Consider the following 12,389-nt stretch of genomic DNA (forward strand, 5'->3'; position numbering starts at 1 on the left):
AGGGAGGGAGCGGAGCGGAGGGGCCGGGGCAGCGCCGGGGTCGCCCCCGAAGCCGGCTGCCCTCGAAGGAGGGGCAGGGAAGGAGGGAAGGAGGCATCGCGACATTTTTCCTCTCCGCGTCGCTCCGCTCGCAGCCAGGCAGTGCGCAGGGGCTGGGCAGGCCGGCTCGGCACGACTCCCGGCCTTCGCTATTTATAATCCCCATCGCCTCCTCCGGCCGCTCTTCTGCGCGAGGAGAGACCGGAGAGAACGGCTCCCGGAAAGGAGAGCGAGCGCGAAGCTCCGCCGAACGGGGATGCTGAGGGCGATGCCCCGCTGAGCATCGTTTCTCCGGGATCGGAGTGGGAAAAGCATCGCGATGCCGAGGAACAGGGATTTCTCGGAGCCCGAGTACTCGGCCGAGTACTCCGCCGACTACTCGGTGAGCCTGCCGTCGGACCCCGAGCACGCCGTGGGCCGGACCCACGAGGTGACGGTGCGCAGCTCGGGGCCGTGCCTCTGCCTGCCCCGCTTCATGCGCCTCACCTTCGCACCCGAGTCCCTGGAGAACCTCTACCAGACCTACTTCCGTCGGCAACGCCACGAGACCCTCCTGGTGCTGGTGGTCTTCGCAGCCCTCTTCGATTGCTACGTCCTCCTCATGTGTACCACGGTCTACGCCGCCGACAAGTTGGCCCCGGCGTTGGCAGCGGGGACCGGCTTGGCCGCCCACGTGTTGCTTTTTGCCCTCTGCAAATACAGGCTGCTACCCGAGCGCGCCGCCCGTCGCTTCCTGCCCTACGTCCTCTGGGTCCTCATCTTGGCCCAGATCTTCTGTTACTTGGGCCTCAACTTCTCGCGTTCGCCCGAGGCCAGCGACACGGTGGGCTGGCAGGCCTTCTTCGTCTTCTCCTTCTTCATCACGTTGCCGCTGCGCCTGGCGCCCATCGTGCTCATCACCGCCGTGTCCTGCGGCGTCCACACGCTGGTGCTTGGCGTCACCGTCGCCCAACAGAGGCAGGATGCCCTGGATGAGGGCACGCTGCTGAGACAGGTACGGGGACACGGGGACAGGAAGGGGGATGCGGGGACCCGGGGGTGGCGTAGGGCAAATCATGTAATCATCAAATCATTAAGCTTGCGAAAGGCCTCTACAATCACCAAGTCCAACCATCAAGCCGTTACCACCGCACTCAGTCACAAAGAATCATTCAGGTTGGAAAAGGCTTCTGAGATCTCCAAACCCAACCCCAAACCCCCCATCGTGCCCACTGGCCGTGTCCCTCTGTGCCACATCCCCACAGTTCTTCAGCACCTCCAGGGGCGGTGACTGCACCACCTCCCTGTTTCGATACCTCAGCACTCTTTCCCTAATTCCTAACCCAAACCTCCCCTGGCACAACAACAACGAGGCCATTACTTCTCATCCTGTCCCTAGTTAGAAGCCAACTGTGTTCCCGTGGCTTAACCCCGCGTTCATGTCCATCTCTGTGCTTTGACCCTAGAGTTGCTTTGATCTGGGCACTCTGAGCTGATGGTGGTGTTTGTTGGCTGCGGGGTGCTCCCCTAAAACACCCCCATGGCATCCATGCCACAGACCCGACCTCAAAGCTATAGATTTGACCCCAAGAGCCACCGAGGGTGTATAGACAAATGGGCTGTGCTTTAGCTGCTGGGGAAAGTGAGGCACAGTGGGCTGAGGGCATCCCCATCCTCCCTGCTAAGGGGCTCCACTTGTGCTGATTTCCCCTTAAATTACAAAAATGGCTTTAAGAGGCCATTTTTAACCAAAGCTTGGCAACAGCCCAGCGTGGGCCTTCCTCCAGGCTCACAAACAGCCACCAGAGGATTCCCAGGAGGATGTAGCTGGAGAACTAAATGGTCCCAAGCAGGCACCAGCCCCACAGCCATCAGCCCTGCAGCCACCCCACCATGGGGCTGGGACCATCGACCCCCCCAGTGCTGGAGCTCTGGTGCGAGGCTGCTCAGCCCCGTGCTTGGGGATGCTTTGGGGATGATTTTCTGCCAAAGAAATCGTAGAGAAACAGCATCCCCAAGCTCAAATGCTGCTATAGGGATGGGCCACCATTTTGTGCATGGCAGTAAACGATGGGGATGCAGGGGTAGAGTGGTTCTTGGCCCATCGCCTCAGCTTCAGTATTTCCTGGGAAATTCTTGCCTGGAGCAGCTAGACAGTGTTGTCACTGCCCCAGAGCAATGGGTTTTGCAGCAGAAGGGTGACCCAAGCCCGACTCATGTCCCCCATGGCCCATCCATCTTGGGTGCTCCAGCAGGCAGCACACACAGCGTTTCCAGGCCTGCTAGTAGCACGGCCTTCTTCAGGGGATGGGAAAATAAAAGGCAAAGCTGCAAACTTGTGCAGCAGTGGCTGTTGACAGTGGAAAATCCTGCTGGAAGTACCCACACTGCCCGCTCCACATGTGCGTTACGTGAGAAGATGCTACGGAAACCTGTGCAAGCAGTGGCTTTCCCAGGTTTTGCTCCCTGCTGATCCAAAAAATGCAAACCCAAAGGAGCTGCATGCAACAGGGACTCCATCTCCTGCCTTTGCTCCTGGCACTGCAGTGAGATGATGACAACGTGCCCGGATTTGGGGGCTCTGCAGGCATCCCCCCGGCCAGCAGCGCCTGCATTCATCATTGCTGTGGCACGGCGAGTCCGGGGCCAGCAAAACCTTGGCAACGCCGCATGCCTCAGCCTCTGCTTGCTGCAAAAGAGGAACATTATGTCCAGAAATAAACATCATATGCTTTATTATTATGGACGTTTGTACGGCTCCCCGAGGGCACTGCTATTAATAGGATGAAGCAGCAGGTGCTGCTCAGACCGGCGCAGCCCAGGAGGCTTGATGAGAAATGCCAGCAGCTTCTGCCCTGCTTCAGCTGTCCAGGATGAGCCCATGGGCTGAATGGGTCTGGGGGTCTGGGGCTCTGGGTTTGGTGGTTCTCCATGCCGTGAGCCAGACAGGATGCATGGGACTCAGTCCATAGAATCATAGAGTCATTAAGGTTGGAAGGGACCTCTGTGGTGCCCAAGTCCAACCCCAGCTCACACCCAGTGTGCTCACTGCCCACATCAATCAGTGCCACACCTCTATGATTCTTGAACACCTCCAAGGATGGTGACCCCACCACCTCCCTGGGCATCTGTGCCACTGCATCACTGCTCTTCTGGAAAATAAATTGTTTCTAATATCCAACCTGAACCTCCCCTGGGACAACTTCAGGCCATTACCTCTCATCCTACCATGGGGTTTCCATCCCCTGCCCATGGCTTTGTTGTCACTCACTGGGCTGGGACATTGACTCATCCCCTGTTTGGATGGCCTCCACGCCTGCAAGACACTGGTGGGGCCGGAGGAAAATGGCACGGTCTGCAGCTCACCTTGGAGCACCTTTGATGGTTTGGGAGATGAGCATCCCTGGCACAGTGCAAGGATGTGCTTGGCTGTGGTATATGACCACACGATGTGGGGTTTTGAGGTAGGCATGTCTCCATCCAGGCGGGGTTCCCAGTGACCCTATGTGTGCCAAACAGTGCTGAGCTCGGCGGAGTGGTGCATTGTCATGACAACTGCTTAAAAATAGAGAGATGCGGCTGGTTTGGGGGTTTCTTCTCCGTGCTCACCTCCAGATGGTTCTCACTTGCCAGCTGCCACACTGGGGCTTCCCGGGAATCCCGAGCTGCAGGGATGGGGGATGGGCACAAGCCATGAGAGCTGGTCTTTGGGATGCAGGGCTGGGGAGTAGGGGTCAGGAGGTGGACACTGAGCATGGTGGCAAGTCCCCAGTGGAGATAGGCTGTCACTCGGCCTGTGCTCTGGGATGGGAGGGCTTCTCCATATCCTCAGAGCTGCCTTCAGCAGAGCTGCAACTTGCCATCATGTCCTTTCTGCCACACTTAGCCTTTCTAGACTAAACAAACTGAATTCTTTCAACTTTCAATCATCAGGCATACTTTCCATGAAGGGCTTTTGCTCTTGTTTCCATTGTCCCATTGATGGGATCTGACCTATGGGCCAGGTCCAGCACCATGCTCACAGCAAACAGAATGGGTTTTCATGGCCAGCAGCACCTGTGCACATCCACCTTTCATACTGCCACCTCATAGCCATGGTTTTGGCTGCTTGAAGGGATGGGAGCATGGACATTTTTAGGGTTTGGCCATGTTTTCATTAGCTTCTACACTTCAGCCCCTGCATAACTGTCCCCAGAGCAGCTCCTGCCCCTGTGGACCCACTGCCATTTTCCAAAACACCTCTGCAAGGTTTAATGAGGCAGTCAGCCCTCAGGGACCATGAGGGCTCCTGTTGACCTCCTGCAGAGCCATCGCTTCATGGCAGTGAAGTGAGTCCCCCCAGCAGCTATCCATGGCTGTAGCACAGAGGCTTGCACCCAGAGTTGATTTCATGTCTTCCATCATCAGAATGCTTTCTCACCCCAACTCATCCCCACAGATCCTGTCCAACATTGCCATCTACCTTTGTGCCATCACGGTGGGCACCATGTCCTACTACATGGCTGACCGCAAGCACCGCAAGGCCTTCCTGGAAGCGCGGCAGTCCCTTGAGGTCAAGCTCAACCTGGAGGAGCAGAGCCAGCAGCAGGTAGGAGCCGTGGCTGGGGACAGTATGGGGACAGCAAGATGGGGCACAGGTGGCTGGCAACAAGAATAAGAGGACCAGAGGTGGGAATTGTGATTTAGCCAACTCACCATGTAACTGTCCTCTTCCAGGACCTCACAGCTTCTGACATGATCACCTCCAAGCTGTCCCCATCCCCATGGCAGGTCCCTGTTCTCATGTGTAAGCACATGGCAGGTCCCCAGCTTTGGGCATGGCCATGTGGCAGTTCCTTACCCCATTACACAACCATGTGGCATGGCCATGCTGTAGGTCCCATTCATCAGGCATGGACACATGGCATGTCCCTTTGTTTGGGCATGTCCTGTGGCATGTCATTGTCCTTGGGCAGAGCCATGCTGCAGGTCCGCAGGCATGGCCAGGCAGCAGGTCTCCATCACTGGACATGGACGCGTGGCAGGTCCTTGTCCTCAAGCATGTGTCCATGATCACAGCTATACAGCAGGTCCCTGCCCAGTCACAGACATTTGGAATGTCTCTGCCTATAGACATGGTCATATAGCAGCTCCTTGTCCTTAGGCATGGCCATGCAGTATGTCCCTGCCTTGTGCACAGTTCCCATCTTTGGGCATGGCCATATGTCACGTCCCCATCATCCGGTGTGGCCACATAACATTTCTCTGTCCCCACACATGGCCACACAAGAAGTTTCCATGTCCCCATCATCAGGCATGGCCCTGTAGCATTTCCCCATCCCCAGCCAACCATGTCCCCATTGGGATCTTGGCCACCTCACTTCTCACGGCGCTGATCCTGCTGTGGGGACAGGAGTGATAACAGCGGGTGGAGAACCTGTATGGTGTTGACAGAAGGCAGTTGGAAAGCTTCATTTTCTCCAGCTGGCATCCAGTTATAAGCCCAGCTAATTTTAGCACCTTATCTGGAGCCTCTCTCCCCATCTCCCATCTCTTATCTTGTTGATCCGCTGCCAGCAATTTGCTCCCAATGGCAACAGAGATGCGTGTTGGGTCCAGCCCACTGTCAGCACCTGCTTCTTGGGGTAGGAGGAAGAACCAGCACAACACCCATATCACAGGGAGCACTTTGTGGCCTTTTTCCCACCAGCACTGCCCCATATATTGGCTGGTCAGTAGCTTTGAAGCTTGCAAAGTGACTGGGTGAATTCAGGGTTATTCAGCATCAAGCCCCAGTGGACATCTCAGGAAATCCCTGACTCCTTTCCTTGCAGCAGGGGCTCACTGTGTGCTGTCTGTATGGTGGCAGCTCTGAAAGCCACAGGCAGGGACATGGAGCTGTTCCTCCAGCAACAGCCCCATTGTGCACAGAAACCCAGGGGGAAAACCTACTTCATTAACAGTGTTAATTACACATAGCACAGATCCTCATGTGCAGTCAGATGGGGGATGCATCCCCTTTCCAGCTGCAGGGCTGTGGGGAAAGCAGGGAGTATGATGTCCCCCATGGGCTTACTCCTCCTTGGGGCCAGTGCTGCTGCTGCCCTATGGGGTGGCATGTGAACAAACCATGCCTTTAAATCAAGAGATCCTCCATGGTGTAGTTTTCCCATCCCTAGGGCAGTTTGCAGGGACATAAAATCAGAGAATCAGAGTCATTCAGGTTGGAAAAGACCTCCAAGATCCCCAAATCCAACCCCAGACCACCCCACCATGCCCACTGCCCACGTCCCTCAGTGCCACATCCTCACGATTCTGGAACACCTCCAGGTTTGGTGACCCCACCACCTCCCTTGGCAGCTGTGCCACTGCATCACTGCTCTTTTGGAGAATAAATATTTCCTGACATCCAACCTGAACCTCCCCTGCCACAACTTGAGGCCATCACCTCTTCTCCTGTCACTAGTAGACATTGCTGCAGACCCTCTGGTGCTGGCATGGGTTTTTGGGCTGACTTTTGCTGCTCTTTGTCCCCATGGAGAGGGGGCTGCTCAGAATAGCACATGCACAGTGCACTTACACTCAGTTTCCTGCCCTGTCCCCCAGGAGCGGCTGATGCTCTCCATCCTGCCCAAGCACGTGGCAGATGAGATGCTGAAGGATATGAAGAAGGACCCGAGCCAGAAGGAGATGCAGCAGTTCAACACCATGTACATGTACCGCCACGAGAATGTCAGGTAGGGCTGGCTCCTACCCATGCCATGATCAATGGGGAAAATCTCTCAATTTCTTGTATTTAGGGCCAGAGAAGCCCTAGAAGGAGACTGGGGGGGGAGGGGGTGGTGGTGGCTAAAGCAAAGGGTAGCAGGGGACAGCTGCCAGCCAGACTATGGCTTGGGGCCACTTTTTGATCCAGACATGATTTGCAGAGCCTTGTTTCCAGCCACGTCCCAAAATAGCCTTTGGGGACATAGCTGAACCGATCGTCGCAGTCATGTCTGCGTCGTGGGAAAAGAAATTCTCGCTGCAAATTCTCCCCGTGAGGAGCATATTTGTAACACCTCGCTCCCCACAGCATCCTCTTTGCAGACATCGTGGGCTTCACGCAGCTCTCCTCATCCTGCAGCGCCCAGGAGCTGGTGAAGCTCCTCAACGAGCTCTTCGCCCGCTTCGACAAGCTGGCAGCTGTGAGTGTCCCCGCTCATCAGCAAGGGGATGGGCTGGAGATGCCCCATTTTTTTACTGGCAAAAATAGAATGGGGAAAGGGTGGAGGCCCCCACCATCTGGGCTGCAGTTGGCCAAATCTTCAGGGAGGCAGGGAGGGAATGGAAAATGTGATTATTTGTCTCCCTTGTGAGCATGGAAGAGTTTGGCATGGGGAAGGATGGAGCAAGCCCTGCCTGGGAGAGGGATGGGGGAAGCCCAGTCATGGGGAGGGGGTTGATACCATGCCCCTCTCCCCAGAAATACCACCAACTGCGCATCAAGATCCTGGGTGACTGCTATTACTGCATCTGTGGGCTGCCCGACTACCGGGAGGACCATGCTGTCTGCTCCATCATGATGGGGCTTGCCATGGTGGAGGCCATTTCGTAAGAGCTTCTCAGGATTGTCCCCAGGGTGTCCTTGTCATTGTTCCCAATATGTCCTCATCATTGCTTCCAGCATAACTTAGAATCATAGAATGATTTGGGCTGGAAGAGACCTCGAGTTTGAAGGGACCTTGAAGCCCAACCAGTTCCAATCCCATCCTGTAGTCAGGGATACCTCCCATAGACCAGCCTGCCCAAAGCCCAAACCAGCCTGGCCTTGGGCACTGCCATGAATGGGGCACCCACAGCAACCTGTGCCAGTGCCAATGATAGTGTCCTCGTCCTCATTCTCACTGTGTTCTTGTCATCATTTCCAGCATGTCCTCATTGTGTCTATTGTGTGCTGATCACTGTCCCAAGGGTGTCCCTGGGATTTGGCAAAAAGCAGAGAGGACCCAGCGATGGGTACTGATATAGGCAGGGGCTCCCCAGTGCCCCACAAGGGTCACCCCATTGGGCTTCTCCAAGGCAGGACACCACCCTACCCTTTTCTGTCTCCTCTCTTGTGCCAAGTGCACTCAATTAAGGAAAGTGTTATTGCCCTGGGGTTGGAAGAAGAAGGAGAAGGGGCAGTGAGTGACTCCCATGTCACCCTCCCAGTTACGTGCGGGAAAAGACCAAGACAGCGGTGGACATGCGTGTGGGAGTGCACAGCGGGACGGTGCTGGGCGGTGTGCTGGGCCAGAAGCGTTGGCAGTACGACGTGTGGTCCACCGACGTCACCGTGGCCAACAAGATGGAGGCAGGTGGCATCCCTGGGTGAGCATCTCTTAGTGAGGATGAGATGTGGTGTCACCATCCCACAGCCATAGGGTGGCCCCAGTTCATGGCACCTCGTGTCCCGCAGGCGTGTGCACATCTCACAGAGCACCATGGACTGCTTGAAGGGCGAGTTCGAGGTGGAGCCAGGTGAGGGTGGCTCTCGCTGCGAGTACCTGAAGGAGAAGGGCATTGTCACCTACCTCATCGTGGTGCCCAAGCAGCCTCTACGCAATGGCATCAATGGCGTGGTGAGTAGTGGCGTGGGCACCGGTGCCACTGCAGCAGGCATCCTTGGCACATTGTGAGCCACGCCTCGGCCTTGCAGAAGCTGTCACTGACCTCATCCCATGGAGGCTCCCCGCTGCTCATCAACACCAAGGAGCGCAATGGCAGTGCCATCTTGGCGTGCACCAGCCCTGAGGAGTCTGATGAGTCTGATGCCAGGGTGAGGGGCACCCTGGAGAACGGGGAGGAGGATGGAGAGGTACGGTGCGTGGGAAGCACCTCTTTCAGCTCATACTTTGGGGACTGCCGTGATGATCACACCACAATGGCTTCAGCGTTCCCACTGATGCTTTGCTTCATGGCACAGGCTGTGAACCCATCCTTCCCCAACCCACGGCGCCGGCTGCGGCTACGGGACTTGGCTGAGCGGGTAATCGATGCGTCACAGAATGAGCAGGAGCTCAACAAGCTGCTCAACGAGGCCCTGCTGGAGCGCGAGTCTGTCCAGGCGTGAGTCACCCAGCCGGCAGTGCGACCCAGCCCAGCCCTGTTGGGTGCTGATGGCCAATGTTGCTGGCAGGCTGAAGGGGAAGAGCACCTTCCGGCTCTCCATGCGCTTCATTGACCCTGAGATGGAGACGCGCTACTCAGTGGAGAAGGAGAAGCAGAGCGGTGCTGCTTTCAGCTGCTCCTGTGTTGTCCTTTTCTTCACTGCCTTGGTGGAGGTCTTCATCGACCCTTGGTACGGTGGGGAGGCGTTGGGGATGGATTGCCCCAGCTCGCCTTCAGCCCCGCAGGGCTTCAGGTCTGTCCCATTCTGGGTCTTTTATGACAGGTTGGTGGCCAACTACGTGACCTTCGTGGTGGGGGAGATCCTGCTGCTCATCCTTACCCTCTGCTCACTGGCTGCCATCTTTCCCCGGGTGAGAGCGGGATGGGCAGCCTCACGGGGTGGGCACACTGAGGATATGTGAGGTTTGGGGGCTGCTCTTTCCCCCAACACCTTCCCCATCTATATTTTGCGCTACTATTTGTTCTCTCTATGGCCACCGTGGTGATGTGTCCCACCTGGGTGAAGTCCCTTGTCTTCTCCCGGCAGGTCTTCCCCAAAAAGCTCGTGGCCTTCTCCACCTGGATTGACAGGACTCGCTGGGCACGCAACACCTGGGCCATGGCTGCCATCATCATTGTCACCACGGCTGATATTGTGGACATGGTGAGATATGGGGCCAGTGCAGGAACCCTCTCTGACCTTCCATGTCCCAACAGCCCATAATTGTGCACAGTCCCATGCACAGCGAATCATTAAATCAATGAGGGCTGCACTGAGGCTGGAGAGGATTTTAGCACTTGGCAGTTGGGGTATCCTCCTCTCTCCTGCAAAGTACTCCAGCCCTTGAGAGGACATCATCATTCCCTGCCCCCTGTACTCATCCTGCCCTCATGCCCCCAGCTCAGCTGTCAGCAGGACTACAGCGGGACAGTCAATGGGACGGTGGTGCCACCACGGCCAGGCGGCTGTTGGGAGCAGCCCAAGTACTACAGCTACATCGCCGTGCTGGCCCTGGTGGCCACCATCATGCTGGTGCAGGTCAGCCACATGGTCAAGCTGACTCTCATGGTGCTGATCACTGGGGCAGCCGGCACTGTCAACATCTACGCCTGGGAGCACATCTTCGACCAGTACGACCGCCGCCGCAGCCAGCAGAGCATGTAAGGGGTGGTAGGCGCATGGTGAGGGGGCACGGCCAAGCTCACCACCCACCTACACCTTGCCACATCCCCCAGCAGGTCCTCACTCGTCCCTTCCAAGTATTCCATGACAGCCATGATCTTCATCGTGATGCTCAGCTTTTACTACTTCTCTCGCCACGTGAGTGACTCAACCCCCTTAGGAGGCCCCTTTCTTCCTTCCCCTCTGTGTTGTTACTACAGCCCCGAGCCTGATTTCTGCATGCTCCAAGGAAGCACGGTTGGTTCCCAACTGTGGAACCACTTCCAGCTCTTCTCCATGGAAGCCTAGGACTACGTTGGTACCTCCATCTCCCCTACAAGATTTAGAGCAGGCTGCATCATGGTTGCTCCAGAGCCCATGCTTTCCCCATGAAGGTCCCATTTGCCCCTCACATGAGGTCTTATGTCTCCCATTACGGTTTCACCATGCCCCATACCCTCCATCCGAGCCTGGATCAGCCCCACACCAGCTGGCATGCTCCTAGTGCTGGTGAGGCACTGCTGCATCCATCTCCCCCTGCCTGCAGGTGGAAAAGCTGGCCAGGACGCTCTTCCTCTGGAAGATCGATGTCCACGACCAGAAGGAGCGGGTCTATGAGATGCGGCGCTGGAACGAGGCCCTTGTCACCAACATGCTGCCCGAGCATGTGGCCCGGCACTTCTTGGGCTCCAAGAAGCGGGACGAGGTGAGGGGCCCCCAGGAACACAGACCTTCTGTCCCACAAGCAGCATCCCCAAGAGTCCCGGTTAAATTTAGTGATTCAGCCCATTTTTTTTGTTCCTGGTCTCTGTATCTGGAGAGGTTGCCAAAGACTCTAGTCAAACATCTTTGGTTGGATGGAGGCGATTTCTTGGCCTTGCAAAGGAGGACTGCAGAGCACTCTTATTTTTTCAGATGGAGGAGGGTTGGGTTTGGAGGTTTCGGGCTTGCTGGAGGTACAGGCACATCTCCATCTGATAGCCACATCTCCAGCTGACAGCCACTGTCCTTCCTCTCTCCCCAGGAGCTGTACAGCCAGTCCTACGATGAGATTGGCGTCATGTTTGCTTCTCTCCCCAACTTCGCCGACTTCTACACAGAGGAGAGTATCAACAACGGGGGCATCGAGTGCCTGCGGTTCCTCAATGAGATCATCTCTGACTTCGATGCAGTGAGTTGGGCTGGAGCTGGTCATGGGGGCAACACAGGGCTTTGGCCCTCAGGTGCCTGAAGATCTATTCCCGTGGCTCAGCTCCTGGATGAACCCCAATTCCGGTGTATCACCAAAATCAAAACCATCGGCAGCACCTACATGGCTGCGTCTGGAGTGACTCCTGATGCCAACGCCAACGGCTACAGCACCAAGGTAAGGGGTCCCTGCAGCAGGGGATGGTGGGCAAGGGGGGCATTCCTGACCCACTGCTCTCGCAGAAGGAGACTCTCTCGGATAAGGAGCGCTGGCAGCATTTGGCTGACCTTGCTGACTTTGCCTTGGCCATGAAGGTGACACTGATGAACATCAACTACCAGTCCTTCAACAACTTCATGCTGCGCATAGGCAAGTCTGGGAACATGGGGCTCTCCCCTCCTTCCCTGTGAGTGGTGGGACCTCATGAGGCCGGGGGTGATCTCATGCCCTGTCTCCCAGAGCAGACCCTGGGTGTCCCATCTGGATGTCACCAAGCACAGAGGTGACATCCACCCTGCTCTTGCGCAGGCATGAACAAGGGAGCTGTGCTAGCAGGAGTCATTGGTGCCCGCAAGCCACACTATGACATCTGGGGCAACACAGTGAACGTGGCCAGCAGGATGGAGTCCACTGGTGTGATGGGGAACATACAGGTGGGACAGCACGACCTGGGCAACCAAGGGGACAAACTGAGAATTATTCAGAAGTGTTTACAGCCCTTGAAGTGCACTGTGCTTTGCACGGGAAGGGAAAGCATTGCCAGCAGTATTCAGCAGGGCTGGGACTGGTTGACGGCTCCTCCAAGCTGGGAATGGGACAAGGCGTTGCTAAAAGTAGGGCACCTCAAGACAATGGGCAGCTTGGTGGGTGGGTAAACCTGTTGCCCAAGCAGCACACGGGGGTCCGTGC

At 56.5% G+C, this 12,389-nt stretch overlaps 1 protein-coding gene across 8 annotated transcripts in view; it reads left to right on the plus strand.

Annotated features, from left to right (window-relative positions):
- ADCY3 (adenylate cyclase 3) overlaps positions 1-12,389 on the plus strand; it is a 13,404-nt gene continuing 1,015 nt past the window's right edge. Inside the window, exons 1-20 of one of the 8 annotated variants that reach the window (XM_085218253.1) lie at positions 1-1,033; positions 4,457-4,606; positions 6,604-6,734; positions 7,073-7,184; positions 7,463-7,590; positions 8,191-8,349; positions 8,438-8,600; positions 8,678-8,836; positions 8,945-9,087; positions 9,158-9,319; positions 9,413-9,500; positions 9,677-9,793; positions 10,031-10,290; positions 10,366-10,450; positions 10,542-10,709; positions 10,839-10,997; positions 11,316-11,462; positions 11,544-11,657; positions 11,723-11,849; positions 12,009-12,313. In XM_085218253.1, the coding sequence (XP_085074379.1) occupies positions 359-1,033; positions 4,457-4,606; positions 6,604-6,734; positions 7,073-7,184; positions 7,463-7,590; positions 8,191-8,349; positions 8,438-8,600; positions 8,678-8,836; positions 8,945-9,087; positions 9,158-9,319; positions 9,413-9,500; positions 9,677-9,793; positions 10,031-10,290; positions 10,366-10,450; positions 10,542-10,709; positions 10,839-10,997; positions 11,316-11,462; positions 11,544-11,657; positions 11,723-11,849; positions 12,009-12,313 (3,552 nt within the window). In that variant the 5' untranslated portion in view covers positions 1-358. Of the gene's footprint in view, positions 1,034-4,456; positions 4,607-6,603; positions 6,735-7,072; positions 7,185-7,462; positions 7,591-8,190; positions 8,350-8,437; positions 8,601-8,677; positions 9,088-9,157; positions 9,320-9,412; positions 9,501-9,676; positions 9,794-10,030; positions 10,291-10,365; positions 10,451-10,541; positions 10,710-10,838; positions 10,998-11,315; positions 11,463-11,543; positions 11,658-11,722; positions 11,850-12,008; positions 12,314-12,389 lie in introns of all 8 variants that reach the window. The other 7 variants (XM_085218256.1, XM_085218254.1, XM_085218255.1 and 4 more) reach the window with 7 other exon arrangements.

Source organism: Meleagris gallopavo, chromosome 2 (assembly GCF_905368555.1).
Source record: "Meleagris gallopavo chromosome 2, MGAL_WU_HG_1.1, whole genome shotgun sequence".
Classification (NCBI taxonomy): Eukaryota; Metazoa; Chordata; class Aves; order Galliformes; family Phasianidae; genus Meleagris; species Meleagris gallopavo.